The following is an 18,773-nucleotide window of genomic DNA, read 5'->3' on the forward strand; positions in this document are numbered from 1 at the left end:
AGATTTGAAGGATGAAAGCTACAAACTTTTCGTTGAGATAAAAAGCAGACTTTTTCAAATAAACACATACATGTATAATATAGTTGAGTTGACGACTCGAAACTTTCTCACTGTCCACATTTATGTATTAGTGTTTCATTTAAACAAAAATAAACTTGTTTTTTTTGTTAGTGAAAAAAACAAATAAGAAACAGTATTAATAAATGATATAGTAACTTTTTTTTATTTGACATAAAGAGCATTTTTGAAAGATTTATTAATAGAATATAATTTATTTAAACAATTTTATTATTTATTTGACCCAATGCGATTTTTATTATCGGATGATAAAATAGATTTTTATTATTTGCTAAGTAATAACAAAACGTTTGCTATTATTTAGTAACAAAAATATATTTGTTATTATTTATCAACAAAATAGATTTGTTATTTTATTTAGTAACGAAAAATACTTGTTATTTAATAACAAAACATATTTGCCATTATTTAGTAACAAAAGATATATTTGCCATTATTTAATAAACACCAATAAAATTGTTATTATTTAGTAACAAAGTATATTTGTTATTTCTTATTTCTTATTATGTAATAACAAAAAAGATTTGTTAATATTTTTTACCAAAAAATATTTGTTGCTATTTGGTAACAAACCATATTTGTTATTATTTGGTAACAAAATATATTTGTTATTTCTTATTATGTAATAACAAAAAATATTTATTGCTATTTAGTTACAAAACATATTTGTTGCTATTTAAGAACAAAAATATATTTGCTATTATTTAGTAAAAAAAAATATTTATTGTTATATAATAACAAAAGATTTGCTACTATTAAGTAACAAAAATATATTTGCTATTATTTAGTAAACAAAAATATATTTGTTATTATTTAATAACAAAACATTTTTTATTATTCAGTAACAAAGTATATTTGTTATTATTTAATAACAAAATATTTGTTTTTATTTAATAACAAAACATTGTTTAGTTATTTTCTAACAAAATAGTGGTGGTTATTTAGTAACATAATAGTGGTTGTTATTTCGTAACAAAATATTTGTTGTTATTTAGTAACAAAATATTTGTTATTATTAAGTAACAAAAAAATTGGTTGTTATTTAGTAACAAAATATTTGTTATTATTCAGTTACAACATAAATTTGTTAATACTTAATAACAAAATATATTTATAAATTTTGTTTAACAATAAAGTATCTTTTAAAATAAATTTTCTATTTTATCATATTCTTTTATTAACTCGTCCAATTAATTTTTGTTTCAGAAAAAGAAATTAGAGGAAAGAAAAGTTTGTTTCCTTTTAAAATTTGGCCAAATTTCTTGCGTGGACAGATTTCATTGTCGAAGGCAACTATTTTCCTGGACCTTGATGAGAAGGAAAAATTAAATATTTTCTTTTGAGAAAAATGTCCCTTGAATAATATAAGAACAATGTTGTGTTTTCCGAACAATAATTAAGATGATGGTGATGATGATGATGATGACGAAAAAAAAGCTATCAAGGTTCGTATTTATTTTTTCTCTTTTCTTTTTGTTTCAAATTCACAGTTATTGTTTAACCCCATTTATCGTGACAAAGTCACGCTGTAGTTCCGTTTAAAATTAAACTCTCACACATGGGTTAAATGTAAATTCTCTCCTAGACCTCTGTCTTTCACCATAATTTAATTTACCATCCCAAGACCTAAGAGAATATATACATATTCATGAGTGAGATGACAATTTCTTTCTTCCATTTTTTTTAATTCTCCATTCACTAACTTATCATTCAAATTTAGAAAAATACAATATTTTTGGTTCTTTACTTTTAGAAAAGAAACGAATTTTTTGTCAAAATATATATGCATTCTTTGAATTATAGTTTTAATTAAAAATGAAGTATTAAAATTACCAACATAGTTATATAAAAATTTAAATTATTATTTTGATTTAAAAATAAATTTTTCTTTAATTTATAAATAAATAAAAATAAATTTTTCCCTTGACGAACAGAAATTTATAAATTCTCTTTAGAAAAAAATTGTTCTTTATATATTTTTTTGAAGTATTAAAATTTTTAATTACAATTTAAAAAATCCAAAATTCAAATTAATTTATTTAAAAAGATTGATATACATTTTTTTTTAATAAAACTTAGGATGTTAGATATTTTTTCGTGAGATTTTCGCATGAGTGCAAAAAGAAAAAGAAATTCTGGAGACATTCGTGTGTCTCACCTACTTCCTTCTTTTTTTTGATGATGAAAAGAAATAATTATCCCTCCCAACAAGATGACTTTAAAAAGAACTCAAAAAAAGGAGAAAATTATTCGTTGAGTTATTTGTGTTTAAAGATGCGCCCTTAATAAGATGCTAATTAGAATCAGAAAACTTCCAGATGAACTTTCTCTCTTTCAAGTGAACATAAGCAGTTAAATGCAAAAAGAGTCGATTTTCTTTGATTCGCAATTTTTTTCTTTAATTCTCTACCTTTGATATCAACAATTTTAAAACATTTAATATTAAAATAAAAATAATGATAATATTAATAAAAAAAAATAATAATATTAAAATAAAATAGTATATTTGAGTAAATTGAAAATTGAAAATTGAAAATTTAAAATTTAAATAATATTAGTATGAAAATTAAATCTAGAAACTAATTAATTAAATTAAGAAATTAATTATGAATTAGTCAGTCCAAACTGAATTTTTAGATAATAAATTAAAATTTGTTATTTTTAAATTTTAACTGGTCATGTTTTGAGTTTTCTGATTTTAATAATAATAAAAATTAACAATTTTTTTGTTAAAAAAAAATGGCAAAGGGCGCTTACCAAAATTATTTTGAAATTATTTTTGCGTGCTCTTGGAAAATTTAGAAAACAAAAAAAAAATAAATAAATAAGAACAGGTTAATATTTTGAACTACTAACACTAAAGCTAATTTTTTTCTCTCTCGAAATTTTACATATAATGGCGAGTGCCTAATCTTCGTCCAACGCTCCTTCTGTGCCTGCACAGTAGCTTCTTGAAAGCGCTTCTAAATTCCGGCGAGAATATTGTGTAGATCACTGGATTCAGAGTAGAATTGAAATACCTGCAAATTCCCGTGGAAATAATGCAACTGTTTCAGTTTATAACCGTTAATTCTGTAATCTATTTGATCGAGACTCTACATTGAATATTATATACATATAATTTCGAGACATTTCAATTAAATAGGAAATATTCATTATTCTCTCCATAGTACGTGTACTATATATAGAGATATTAATATTAAATTCCTGTAGCTTGACAATTTGGCGAAAATTAATTATATTTCTACAAAGACATTCTTTTTTTTTTTGAAAAAATAATTACTTGAGGGAAAGAAAAAATTATTTTTTGATTTAAATAGAGAATTTTGAGAAAAAGTATACTAGAGTTAAATGTTAATTAAATTCATGTTTATTAAATCACGAGGGAGAATTTTTTAAATTAACAAAACTTTTTCGTAAATTATTTTTTGGTTTAAATAGAGAATTTTGGCGAAAAAATACAGTTAAATGTTAATTAAATGAATTACGAGGGAGAATTTTTTAAGTTAACAAAATTTTTTAGTCGTAGGTAGAGTATCACTTTAGTGTCCCACTTAAACAGTTTTCAGTGGGCATTTTACTTGAATAGTAAAAATTGTTAAATTATTTGTTTGAAATGAAAAATCTTGTTTCTCGTTTGCAGTATTTTTACATATCAATATTTTTTTCCTTTTCTTTCTTTTTTTTTTGAAAAATAGTAACATTTTTTGAAAATTACAACACTTTTTAATGAATACAGTAATAATTGGTTAAGAGAGACACGAAAAGTGGATGTTTACTCCGATTTAAAAAAGGTTATCGATTAATTTTTGTTATGCCAAGGCAAGATTTTTGTCAAGCAAGAGAAATAATTTTTGTAGACAAAATTTTCCTTTTTAACCAGTTGTCCCAATTTTACAGGTTTTTGTGTATTTAACTTGTAATTTGAAAATTTAATCATTAATTAAATGATTAATTATTGAACTATTAAATAAATTAATTAATTTAATAATTACTAAGTACCCTTTAAGTTTTAATTAGTAAAAAATAAAAATCTCTACTAATTTGAATTAGTGACTGACTTTTTGCTTTTGAATTAGTAAATTTTATTAATAAATACTGATTTGAGAGAAAAGTCAGGGAAAGTAAAATTGGTCAGGGAAATCAGGGAAAAGTCAGGGATTTTTAGTAAAAGTACTGGAAAAAATTGAATTTTTAAAATTTATGAGAAAAATGTGAATTTTGATGTTTTTTTTTTTTTTTTTTGACTCGTAAACTATGAAATTACCACGAATTTTAATATAAAACCTTTAATTTTTTCTGCTTCTGACAATAATTTCTTTTTAAATAACTTAATTTTTCAAGAATTATCATAAAATTATGACTTATAAATTATTTAATGAATAATTTTTACAATTTTCATAAATACTAGATTGATAGAAGAATGTTAGTTAAAAATACTAAAAAAAATTGAATTTTGGAAAAGTAACAAATGATTCCTAAAATTCAATTATTTTCAAAAGTTATAAAAATTCTTCCCAGAATTTCAATTATGTTCAAAAATTAAAAAAAAATCTCGTCAAAATTTCAATTATCTTTATAAATAATAAAATTCTTCACCTAAATTCAATTATTTTTATAAATTTGGATAAAATTCGTTGCAAGAATTTAATTATTTACATAAATACCTAAAAAAATTCAATTATTCAAGAAATTATTTATTTTTTAATTTAAATAATTGAATTCATCTAGAATTTTCTTATAAGAATTGATTTAAAAATGAATTACCAAATAATCGATTTATTATATAATTATAAAAATAATTGAATTCTTGCAACGAATTTTATTATACATTTTTTTTAAATAATTGAATTTTTTGAGAAATTTTACTACTTGTAAAAATAATTGAATTCTTGCGAAGGATTTTATTAGAATTTTTGTAAATAATTAACTTTTTTTGGAAAAATTTTATAGTAATTTAAATTATTACAAAACATGAAGAAGGCGATCACTTCGAGTCGAAGACTCGGAGTAATCGCCTTCTTCATGTTTTGTAACAATTTTTTATAAGTTATTGAATTTGAATGTTTTGAAGAATTTTAATTGCTACGGAAAAATAATAATGATTAAATATTTATTTAGAAAAGAAGTTATTATTGGTGTTTTCGAATAATTTTACAATTAAAGAAATTCGCAAATAAATGTATTAGAACATTTTTCTCAGTATCTATAATAAATTTTATTAGAGTTAATCAGAATATTCTTTAGGGTCAGGGAAAAGGGGTAAATTTTGTCTGGAAATCAGGGAAAAGTTAGGGGGAAATAAAATTAAATATTTGTGGTAACCCTGATTATTAAATTACTAAATAAAAAAAATTGTTATAAATTATAAATTTAATAAATATTCAGTAAATTCTTTCACAATTATTTAATAAATTAATTTTTACAATTCTTTGTAAATTAACTAAAGAAAAATTAAATTATTTGAAGAAAAATTTTGTTAGAAAAAATTTGGTAATTTTGTTTTAACTATTTAGTTAATTTTTAATAGTTGATTAATTTATATAATAATTAAATTAATAAATTAATAGTTAAATCTATTTCCAGTTCAATGTGTATGTATAGTTTAATTGTAGAAAAATTAAATTATCGCAATAACATGGCGAAATTAATTGCGTAAAAAGAAATGAAATAATCAAGGAAAAAGGGAAAATTTAGTAAATAATTTCCATTGGAAAACTTACCCGAGCCATTGAAAAAAGGCTATTAGATGATCACTGATATTACATGTCTTACACATTGGTAGTAAAATGGCTAAGACAAAAAATGGTAGCCAGCAAACGACGAATGCACCGGTGATTATTGCTAATGTTTTCGCCGCTTTTCTTTCGCGTTTCGATTCGGCGGCTATTTTTTTCCTACGAATTGTTACTGGTCGTGGTGATGCATCCGTCGGTGGATCTGGCTCCAGACCATTGTGATACGAAGTTTTTTCCGGTGACGTATTAGCTGAACTTGCGGTCGTCAATACCGTGTTATTCGTCGTAGTGGTCGTTTCTGGAAACAATGCAAAAAAAGAGAAAAAGTTACATTTTTTTCTCTATCTCTCTTTTTTCAATTTGCAAAATGTGATTTAAAAAATGTTTTTTAGATAAAGCTTTAAAGTTTAAAGTAAGGGATTAGGGGTCTTGTTTTTCAATTAATGCTTTTTGGGACTGAAATTAAAAGTAAAACAATTTTTTTTTGTGGGAATAGTTGGAAAAATTGTTGTTTGTATTAATTTTTCTGATTTTTGTTAGGAGATTTATTTTATGTTCATTGTAAATTATAATTTATAGCAATTGTTTTCAACAATTTTTAAATCTTTTCTTCCAAGGGTTAAAAACAGTTATTTTTCTCCCTAGTGTTCAAGGAGTTTAGTTTCCTTTTTAAGAAGTTTGTTAATATTTTAACCATTATTATTATTTTTATGATTATTACTATTGTTAGGTATTATCATTTTTATTTATATAATTATATTATCATCTTTGTTATTATTTTTTTATTTTACGTAGAAAACTCAAGCTTTATTGTTTATTAACATTACAATTGGATTTCATTTCTTTTTTTTTTTTTTGTTTTTGACGAATGTAAAACAACGACGATTAAATTGGCTCTTTAGGGAAGACTTTAAAATTTTCGTGTCATTTAACTGTAATTTGTAGCTTTGAAAACCGCTTTTTTTTTTTATTCTGCACATGGAAAATTGGGTTGAATAGAACTGTGGACCCTTTTTGGCGCGCTCTCAACGGTTTAATTAATCTTCAAAGTATCTTAGTTTTGTGCTTCCTTTTTTCAGCGAGAGATCAGGATACTTTGAAATTAAAGACTAAAAAATTTAACTTTTATTTTTCCACTTTAACACGTCTTTTCTTTTGCCCTTTTTTCACTGTAAATTATGAAGTAGCAACATTTTCCTACTCACTTTGATAAGATTTCATGAAAAAAAATACATTTACAACTAAGGGAGAAAGTAGAATATTTAGTATATATTAGAAAAAAAAAGTGAATAGCCGAATGAGAAAAAAATTTTTTTTTAAACTTTTGCAATTGAAATACATTAATTATTGACGCTCACTTGAAATTCTTCGTAATATGATATTTCTCTGTTATTTATGAAAATCCAGAACCACTGAGGGTCATTTTGACCTACTTCCTCTATTTAGGATTAATAATTTACTATATATGTACTGCATTGAATTTCATTTGCGATGAGCTTAATGTACAGTACAATACGATCTATGGTTTATGATTAAAAATTAATGTCAAGTTAAGCGTGGATTGTATCATGTGCTGTATCTGAATTTTGACAAAGGGAATTTTTCGTCACCTTCTGTTATTTTTTAATGTTTTGCTTTTTATTCCAGAATGTATAGATTTTATATGAATTTAATCAAATTTTAATATTAATATTAATTTTCATTTAATTAAATTTTTATTGAATACATTTTTTATTTGAATAAATTATTCCAGGTTAGGCGTAGTCATTAAGGCGTTTGCCATTTTCATTACATAGCTCAATGGTTCGTTACCCTTCAAAGATGAAAAAAAAAAAAAAAAATTTCTTCCATTTCTTTCAATTTAATTAATTTAATATTTTCTTTTAATAAATTAAATTTCATTACATTTAGTTAGATTTTAATTAAATTATATTATTTAAATAATTTATTGAATAATAAATTCAACGTACAAAATAAGAATTGTAAATATAATCGTGATTGAATGCAAAAAAGAAAACTTGGATCTTAATCCAAAGAATCACTTATTGAGACCAATTAACGGATTGATTCGACTAGTATTATTGAAATCTCAAGATTAAATTGAAAACAGCATATAGTAGATATATAGAGAGAGAGAGTGAGAGGGGAATAGAGATAGTTGAATCTCAGTGGACCTCGATAATAGTGCATTTTCCCCAGGAGTAAAATGCCACAGTTACGTTTACGCGTTGTACCTACCCGTTATTGGATTAATAGGTTGCACTTTGAGTAGCTCTTACCCCCTATATGTGCATGTACTGGGTGTGCAAATTGAATGTGCAATATTCTCAAGTTTATTAATCGCACTTCCTCTCACATTATAGGCACATGCTGTGCTTAACGTGACCGTTTTTCATCTACGTCGAGTTCAATTCTCATTTCTGAACGATAAAATAAACAGCATCCTGCTTCTCTCTAAACATGGCTTGCATTAAAGTTTGTTATACACAATGCATTCATTAATTACATTCCAGATTTACTAACACACGTTGCAAGTTGCAAAATTATTTTTCATTTTCAATATCAACTTTCTATTTTTAATATTAAATTCCTATTTTAGTATACAAAATTTAAAGGACTCTTATTTTGAGAGTTATTTTTTAATGATCAACTTATAATTACTTTTTTTATTCAAAAGTTAATTATTTTTCATGTAAGGAACGATTGGTATTGTTTCTTTAGGAGAAAATCCGCTCCAAGTTTTCGTAATATCTTTAGTGTTGTAGTTTGTACAAATTCCAAGAAAGTTCGAGCAGTAGTTAATTGTTCTCTTCTTAACGTTTAGTTGCAATCGAGTTAAACTGAACAAAAAAATTGACAGTTCTTGTTTCAGCGTTTAGTATTTCCTCAACCACAATTGAAGGATTATAATGGACTCTAATTCTAGTCTCGGTGTTACCTAACCTTCTCTATCAGGTTACAACTTTATATTATCTAGTTTATTAGTAGTGGAAATAAGAACGTTGGGATTTTTTTTATTACTTTCACGGCAAAATGTAAATCAATATTTATAAAACTGCTGATATCGAATAGAAAAATTATAGCATCAGACTCAAAATATACCCAGAGCTTTTTTATATTTGTCACGCGATTCTATTCACGGTAATGTGACACTAAAGCGATTTAGATCTTCTTCTACATCCCTTGGATTTTTAGAAATAAGACTTTTCGAACAAAATACTATTTTTCAGAAGTTAGTGTCAATCGCTGTATGTTATTAAAGACAATAGTTATTGTTTATAATTTTTTTCCTACTCAGGAACAACATCTGAAAATAGGGACCAATTGTAACGATTTCTACCTTCATAGATATTAATTGGAATTGTTCTAGCAATAGTTTGGGACCGGTAAAAAATTTAAGTACTTAAAATTGTTAGTAAACAAAAGATAAAGGTCAATCAAAAATTAATTTTTCATCTTCTGCTAATTATCGGCTGTGGTTACTTTTTATGAAATGTGAATTTAATAATTTTGATGACCCAGATATTAATTGGAATTGTTTTAGCAATAGTTTGGGACAAGTTAATAATTTTAGTACTAAAAATTGTTAGTAAACAAAAGATAAAGATAAATCAAAAATTAATTTTTCATCTTCTGCTGATTATCGGCTGTGATTAGTTTTTATGAATTGTGAATTAAATTATTTTTTATGACCCAGATATTAATTGGACTTTTTATATAAATAATGTTTTTATCTCATTGCCACATAAAAATCTCTAAGGAAGAAAAAGTTTTTGTTTGAAATTCTTCTTAAGTTTTTGGTATTTCGAAGTTTATAGAAATTTTTAGAGCTGATGATGTGTTATTGGACCAGAAATTTTTTTAATTTTTGAATGGATTTTCATAATTATTGACCTGAAATATCCTGGAAAAATCGTGTTACTTTCTATTTATCATTTGTGGCTCTGAGACAAATATATTTTTTCTGAGTGTATAAGCGCTGTTATAATTATATTGTTTTCGCTTTTGTATTATATAAAACAAGCCTAAAATAATATAGGATAATAACAAATTACAGTCTAATGTAATTATAAATATATAATATAATTATAAGTTGTAAATGCACCGAAAATAATGCTTTTAAGAATAGTGACGCGTTTTTTTTTATTTGGCAAATTATTTCGCTATTCAACATATGTAAGTTTAGTTATTGGTGTTAATATGACTATCTTACCGGATAATGTGGGTAAGGGTCGACCGATAACAGCAACAACCGCAGCTGCAATTCCTCCGGAAGTTTGAGCTTGAGCCAACGCCCCTCCAACGGCATGTGTACCCCCTATCTGTCTGGGTGGATCACCCATTGACCTTGTTACACCTGCAATTCAAAGAAAATAAAAATTCACCTTAAATTTCTGATATACACATTCTTTAGAGATGTTTTTTTTTCTTTTTGCCTATTCGAGAAAATTTCCAAAAGAATGCAATTCACTTTGTATCGTTCTTTTAAATATTAATCTTCATTGTTAGGAGTTTCTCGTTTTTCTGATATTGCTTTTCGTCTCATGTGATTCAATTTTTTCTTTTATTTTTTGTTTTGCTCTTGATTGTTTTCTATGTTAGTAACCGTTTTTTATTATGTAAAGTGAATTTTCTTTTTCATTCGTCAGAAATATTGGAATATTATACACATTTTTTTATTGAGAGAGAAGAAACATTTTTTATTTTTTGAAAATTCGAAAAATGAGGGAGAAATTTATTGCTTTTTTGGAACAAGCATACTTTTATTTAATTGAAATAAATTTTGTTTGGTTTAAATAAAATTTTTCTCTGAATAAAATAATAGTATATTTATGACAGAGTCTACTAAATTATTTGTTTTAAATAACAAAAATTTATTTCGCATAAAAATAGAAATTTTATTTTAACTAAATATATTTTTATTTAAACTAAATATATTTTTATTTGAACTGAATATATTTTTATTTGAACTGAATATATTTTTATTTGAAACAAATATATTTTTATTTGAACTGAATAATATTTTCATTTGAATCAAATAAAATTTGTTTAAAAGAAAAAAATAATTTTGTAGGCTGTGAGACAAGTATGTAGAGAATAATATCGAATATGTGACGCGCTCCCAAGAAAGGTACCTAAGAAGCAAACGAATTACAGGTTGGGTTCGAGTTAGATTTATCTTGATTAAAAGTTAATTTTTAATTATTTGAATTTGAAACCAATATTCATTGAATATTTTGAATATAGTGAAAACTTGAAGACCAAAAATTTTTAATTAATAATTGATTCTCTTTCTGTATTTTTAATTACAAAATTTAAAACATAACCTCAAATTTTTTGCTTCTTAGGTACCTTTCTTGGGAGCGCGTCACATATTTTAAATATAAAATATTATTTGTTTGTAATTTTAATTTTTTAATGGAAAATTTCTCACCTTGGGCAGGAGGTTGTCCTGGTTTTCTTCGAATACGTTTACGCGCCGTTTGAAATATTCTCCAGTAAAGCACGAGAATGACAAACAAGGGAAGATAAAATGATGATGCGGTTGCAAATATCTGAAATGCAAATTAAAATATTGTTTGCATTCCGTTATACACATAAATTTTTTCAAACTGACATACTTAATTATTTATTTTGAGTAGCTATTTACCACGAGACTAGAAAATTTGTTTCCCTACCAAATTTTTTTTTATTCTCTACCTAACGCAATGTACACTATTTATCAATTTGAATGCATTTTATTAGTATTTTTTGTCGCAAAATTTTTTCCAACAATTTAAATTTACATTTCATAGAATTAATTGCATTTTTTTATTTAGTAATAAAAAATTTAGTTCAAATCTAAATTGTCTTTTAAATTTAGATGGAAAAATTATTACAATTAATTATGGGAGTAATAATTTTTGTAATTTTGTTAATTTTTTAAATATTTTTAATTATTAAATGGATTAAATTTGATATTTTTGACTCAAATCATTTTTAAAGAATACAAAATTTACAAACAATCTCGAAAGTGATTGTTTCACAAGTTTACGTGCGAGAGAAAAATTTGTTCGTTTTAAAAATACGATAACTTTAAGGTGTGTGGGTATAATTTATTTAGAGTCAATTTCTTAGAAATCTATGGGAGAAAAAAGAAACTTTGGAAGAGACGGGGAAATTTATGATTGGAATATCTTTCACGATTATCTTGCTTGTGTTTATGGCATTTAGTAATAAATTGTAGACGATTTCAGTTTTATGGTATAAATATAGATTCTTAGATCCTAGAGTGAAAATTCTTTCTTTTTTGAAGAAGTTTATTTTATTATAAAGAACGTTTAGAAGCAGGTGTGCATTTATCTGATTAATCGTGACTGATAACGAATGACGATGTTTGTAAAATTAACAATTCAAAAGGGTTACGTTAATCCAGAAGATACATTAACATATCAATATTGTTGCTGCATTATCTATCGCCTGGATTATAGTTCATAATCCCGAGCGATGAATTATCGTAGCTTAATATTATGAGATATATCCTTATGAGTTTTACTCTAATGCATATAGTATATTTATGATCCTTTTTTTGGGGGGAAATTAATTTTCTTTTTTCCAACCGCAAATTACGATTGGAAATCAGAAATATTTTTATTTAAAATTTGAATTTAAATTAATATTTTTTTTCAGTAATTTTGAACTATTTACGATCCATTCTTCATTTCAAAATTAATTCTCGTTTTCCCAACCGATCGAAATTTAAATTCATTATAATTCTAATTAATTTTCACTTCGATTAATTTAAATTATAGTTTGTTAAGTGCATTTGAGCAATTATGACGTCACATTTTGTGCAAAGCATGTGTTCTAGAACTGTGACGTCATAATTGCTCAAATGCCCTTAAAATTACAATTTAATCAGATTTTAACTTTAATTCTCTATTTTCCCAAACGTTAATATTGTGATTGGTGATTAAAATTTGATAATTTTTTTTTAAGTAATGAATACAGGAGAGGATAATTAAAGTAGATGGATAGTAGTTGTTACTTTTTACGGTATTTTTTCTGTCTTTTTTCGCATATTACCAAACAAGGGTGAATAGAAACGATATAGGAAGTGATTTTTTTCCCAGGAATAATAATAAAAAACTGTTTCATGCCTTTTTAACGACATTCCACCCGTTATTGGTTAACTCGATCCGAAAGTAACGAAAATGTATACATATATACATTCTATATAACGAGATCTCGTTATAAATATATATGTGCGCTCGTTTGTATATCGCCTCGGTTCATATCTCCGAAATATTTAATAAAAGTTAACGTGGGTTTTTTTTGGGAAAAAAAGAAAGAGAAAACCGCATGGTTATTAATATTATTCGGTGATGAACAAAGGAGGGAAAGGAAATTTTTATTAAATTATTCTTTTACTTCTACCATTCAATCGTTTGGATAGATATAAAACATATTTTTCGGACTCACTCGTTTATTACTTTTTGACACTATTTTCCTTACATGCAATTATTTAACTATTCCTATTGAAATAAATTACTAGTGACACTTATTTCGTTAAAAAAAATACTAATGGTACTGTTTCCTAAAATGAGATTTTGATTATCAATTTATTTAGTGAGGAAATTAATTCTAAGACTAAAAAAATTAAAGACGATAAAAATATCGATAAAATCTAATTAAAAAATTACGAACAAATTGAGATTCAATATGGACACGCTACTCTTCACCTGAGAACGCCAAGGTCACCGCTAGATAGCAGTTTTCCTTCTTGGAATTTTCACTGACATCTGGTGGTGATCTTGGCGTTCTCAAGTGGAGAAATTAAACCACAATTATGTTTTTATTATTTATTATTATAAAATTGTTTTATATTATTTTTATTTTATGTAAAAAAAGTTTTTATGAAGAAACACAATTTTTAGATTGAAATTTTTTTTGAAAAGAATTGAAATGTAAACAAAACATTGGATATTATTTTATCAAGATAATTTTTCTATGACGAAAAAAAATGTTCGTAAAATGAAATCATCCTGTTGTTTCAAAAAAAATTTCATTCGAGAATTTTAATTAAATAATCAGTTTTGAAATTTGATTTCATAAATACTCGGTGAAATTTTAAATATTTCGACAAATATTTTACTATAAAGTAGGTCAAAAATGTATGACGTTAATCGCATTTGTTTTTTCCAGGAAGATTAAAATGTAAATTTTGAAAAATAATATAAAAAAATGCATTTTTTGAAAGTTTGTTAACTACTCTATAGAAATAAAAAATAGACAATAATTAAATAGTTCAGTATACTTTTTTAAGGGGGTTGAAAATTCTCCTTCCACAATTATTATTATTATTAGATTCGTTTTTTCATATAAAAAGAGTTTTTCAATTGCTTGAAAATTAAATTTTAAAATTTTGAATCTTGAAAATTTTCTACTTGCTTGTGGAAAATATAAAATAGAAATAAATTTGAATCTAGAGTCGAAATGGAATAAAGTAAAAATTGAATGTGTAGAGATAGAATTTTTCTAAAAGTATCAAATTGAGACAAAAAATTTGTCAAAATTGATGCGATACAATGTTTTGATAATTTGATATCCTTAGAAAAACTGTGTTAACGTAAATTTTTTTTTTTTAATCATAAAAAATTCTTTTTTACGTAAACAGAAGGGAAGTAGGAGATGGAATTTCTGAAAGATATTATTCAAGTTAAATATTCTTAAATATTTTGCCAAATTCAAAATATTTTTTGAGGAAAAATGAAATATCGGGTATTAATTTTTTAAAAATATTCTTGTGTGTTGCCTTTTATTATATAATATATATAATATATATAATATATAGTAAAAGTTCTGATGCGATCAAAGAGGAGTGTCCTTTCATGTGCTCTAATGCACGAAATAAATTTCCTATTGCTTATATTATGTGGCATTAATGCTTTTATGGGAAGTACACGCTTGGTCCATTAAATTCCATGCATTAGTTTACGAATTCCTTTTCAAGAAGACGCGCGAATTTATTATATATATTAAATCTTATTATCTCAATAAACCCTCAGATTTGTTTTTCTTTCGGAAATTTTAAAGTCGACGATTTTATTGAATTTCTGGTAATTCTTCTTTTTATTACGAATTCGTGTATAGAGTAGTTTTTTCCTATTTAGCATGTAGTATTTTTTCCTAATTAGTAAATATAATATTTTTCCCCTAATTAGCATGTATTTTTTTCCTAATTATACTAAGAAAAACTTTTTTAAATCCATAATAAGTAGTCAACTTTAAAAAGAATATGCTTAAATTAAACATATTTTATAATTGAATTAAACGTTATTATTATTGAATAAAACTTATTATGTGTGGAGTCAAAATTATTATGTTTAATTCAAAAATATGGTTTTATTGGTATTATATTTTAATATTAAATTTTACTATTTTTGTAGGACTTTTTTAATATAATAAAAATTTTGATTAATTATTTTTAACAAATTTACTAACTATGGATAGAGATAAAAAAATATCAATAATTAACATAAAAGGTTTAACAGAAAAAATAATTTGATTTAAAAAAGATGAAGTTAAAAGAAAAAGTAAAAAAAATCTCTTTAAAATAAATTTTATGCGCTTTAATACAATATTTTTTACTTAATTAAAAACTTCCTCTTTTTTTTAACTGAATCCTCTTTTTGAAAAATAAAATTCCTTTTACCTAAATATTACATGAAAAAATCACTGTGATCCCTGCAATTGGAATTGACGTTTGAAAAAGAATTGATTAAATAAATAATTGGCTACGCTTTTTGTTTTCTTAAAAGAAAAATGTTTCACAAACATTACCTGATATCCAATATCCTGACTGACAACACATGATTTCTCATCGATTACTCGTGTTTCCCAATGCGGGTCTTTCCATCCAAGTAATGGAGCAATGCACACGAGAAATGCTACCAACCAAACGACTGCTATCATTACGCCAATTCTTCTACCCGTTCTATGATGAATGTAGTCTATATTCGTGATCGCCCAATATCTGGAATTAATTAGAAAACATTAATTGACTCATTAATTTTTCTTGAATACATTTTTATCGAATACTTTTAACAACGAACAATGAAATTATTAAAGTGTTTGAAAAAAGCTTATTTTATATATTTTAAAATACTTTAGTTACACTTTAGTTGTAATTTAGATTAAAATACTTTTGTTTCAGTTTCAGGAAACTCTTTTAAAAAGATTTTTTAATAATTGAATTATTCGTTCAGTTTTCGTTTTTTAATAATTAATTGATTCGTATAGTTTCTGTTTCTAATAATGAAATTATTCGTTTAGTCTCTGTTTCTACAGTTACATTCATTAGAATTTATTTCTTGTTCTGACAATGAAATTTTTAATTAGCTTTAGGTGTTAAACAGTTGGTGACGATTTTGATGTGTTTTGAATAGATAAACTTCATTGGCAATCGTGATTAACAGCTCCACTAAATCTGGTTACGCTCAATTTGAATAACTGACGAGGCAGTGCGCGATGCCACATAAAGCAGACTATCGCGAAATTTTGCACTAACCATTGTTCCTGCTTGATGTCAATTTTGTTGACGTAAATTTAATATTCCTTTTTTTTTCTTTTTTTTTTGAAAAAGAGTAATTTCAATTTATTAATATTGTCGAATTTCTCTTTTTTATTTCAATGGCATAAAATGGTTCTTATATTCGATTTAGTAATTTAGAGGAAAATTGATTTTATTCTTTATTTTTGAATATATATAAAGGTTTTTAAATATTGACAAAATATTAATTAAATGTTTAGTAGAAATGAAAGAAGGAAATTGAAATTTCGAGAATTAATGATTTTTGGAAAATGAAAAAATTGGAGTATTTACATTGAAATGTTAAAATGTAATTTAATTAAAATTGTTCTTTGTTTTGTATATTTATATATTTGATTTAATTTATGTATTTTATTTTAGCTTCTGATATTTAATTTATTTTAGCTTATTGATATTTTATTTCATTAGCTGTTAATTAAAATTGTAATAATTTATATATTTTGTATGTTTAATTGTTTATGAATTTTATACATTTTATACATTTTATATTTCAGGTGGAACGTAAATTATTTTTTCCGGATAAATAAACAGTTTGTTACATAACTACTACTTGAAATTATAAATCTTCATTAGCAGACCAGATTAAATAACCACTAATTTCTAACTAATGGAGAATTCATCACACCAGGAATTATGTGAGTACAAATATTTACTAGTGTAATTATAATTCTTCTCTGTATTATAATTAACATAATTTTCTGTAATTATGTAACATAATTTTCTGACTACGTTACTGAAATTCTAACGTAAATTATTTTACTACTCTCAGATTATTCCTTTGAAATGTTTTTCATTTTTTTTTTTTTTATAAAAAAGACATATTTTCTATTTGCGACATTATTCGGAGCAAATACACATTTTTTTATTGCTTATACATTTTGAAATTGATTTGTTACTACTGCTTTTTTATTTTGGTTGGTCTTTTAACGCTTCGATAAAACAGTGAATTGTTCGAGATTAGTAAGTCGATAAATCGATGCTAACACGTTTGCTGGTCATTCTGATTACATGGTTCAACTGAAAATGTTTACAGGTCAATGCAAAGTATATAATGCCATCAAAAACGTGTATATTTGCTTCACTGTGAAAATAAAAAAATTTTTTTACTACGAATTTCAATTTTGAACGAATTTGATTTTGTTTTCTTGAAAAATTATTTAGTGAAAAGAATAATTATTTAGGAAAATAATAATTATCTTTGTTTGGTTATTAAATGGCTTGAATTTGGTATTTTCGACCCAAATTGTTAGTTAGAACTAACTAATAATGAAAAATAAATAGTTAACATTTTTAAACTAACTCATTAGGTTTTGTAGCCTAGTGGTCAGGGCTCTCGACTTGTGACGCGAAATTCTGAGTTCGATCCCAGTCGTTTGGTAGATAGATTTTTCTCTTGACAAAAATTGTTTTAATTGATTCGTGTAAATCTAAAATTAAGATTGCATTAGAAATATGAACTTTAATATAAATTATAAAGTAAAAGTCGATATAAAATAAAATATAAAAATATAAGTAAATAAAAAACAGCTGAACGTAGAAAAATAAATAAAAAACTAAAAATAAATAAATAAATAAAAAGTAAACATACAAAAATAAATTTTTAAAAATAGAGATACAGAAAATGAATAAAAAATAAATAAAGTATATTAAAAACAAAAAAAAAGAATTAATTAAAAAGCAAATAAAAATATTAAAATAAATATAGAAACAAGCGGAAAAAGAAAAAATGATAAGAAAATAATAAGAACAGATAAAAAATAAAATGAATAAAAATTAGAAATGAATAATAAATTAAAAATCAATATAAATAATTAAGTGGAAATAAGTATGAAATAAATAAATTACCAATAAAAATAAGAAAATAGAAAATACTAATAATAAACAATGAATTTTAAAAAATAAATAAAATTGAAAAATAGAAATAAATGAATTCAAAAAGAAATTCAATAAACAAATAAAAATAGAAAACTAATATGAAATATAGTAAAAATTTAAAAAATTTGAAAAATAGAAGTAATTGAATTAAAAAGTAAAATAGAAATAAATAAAAAATATAGAATTAAAAAAAATTGTGTGATAATTATTAGTCGAGACTTTGAGACAGCTAAATAATAGATTGTCCTCGAGTATATTTATTGCTCCTGACTTTAATAGTTTAATAGAACGAGAATGTTGAAAGATCTGAGTAAACTTGGCAAATACATAGAGGAAGGAAGAGAGAGAGAGAGAGAACGTTGTTCATTGGACGTGCACACGGGATGTTAAGTTCTTGTAACACACGAAACAATGAAACTGCTGACGTTCTCCAGTATCTCTCTCTCTATTTCTCTCTGAAATATCTTTCATCTAGTATAATATAATTATTA

General features: G+C 24.3%; 1 protein-coding gene across 3 annotated transcripts in view; it reads right to left on the reverse strand.

Moving 5' to 3' along the window:
- Nucleotides 1–2,834: 2,834 nt before the first annotated feature.
- The window catches only part of LOC122501383 (5-hydroxytryptamine receptor-like), a 210,035-nt gene continuing 194,096 nt past the window's right edge, over nt 2,835–18,773 (reverse strand). For all 3 annotated transcript variants that reach the window (XM_043610788.1, XM_043610789.1, XM_043610787.1), the window contains 5 exons: nt 15,639–15,831; nt 11,251–11,371; nt 10,030–10,173; nt 5,802–6,114; nt 2,835–3,098 (listed from right to left, as the gene is read on the reverse strand). In XM_043610788.1, coding sequence (XP_043466723.1) covers nt 2,966–3,098; nt 5,802–6,114; nt 10,030–10,173; nt 11,251–11,371; nt 15,639–15,831 — 904 coding nt within the window. In that variant the 3' untranslated portion in view covers nt 2,835–2,965. The remainder of the gene's footprint in view (nt 3,099–5,801; nt 6,115–10,029; nt 10,174–11,250; nt 11,372–15,638; nt 15,832–18,773) is intronic.

This window comes from Leptopilina heterotoma, unplaced genomic scaffold, assembly GCF_015476425.1.
Source record: "Leptopilina heterotoma isolate Lh14 unplaced genomic scaffold, ASM1547642v1 Lhet_209, whole genome shotgun sequence".
NCBI lineage: Eukaryota > Metazoa > Arthropoda > Insecta > Hymenoptera > Figitidae > Leptopilina > Leptopilina heterotoma.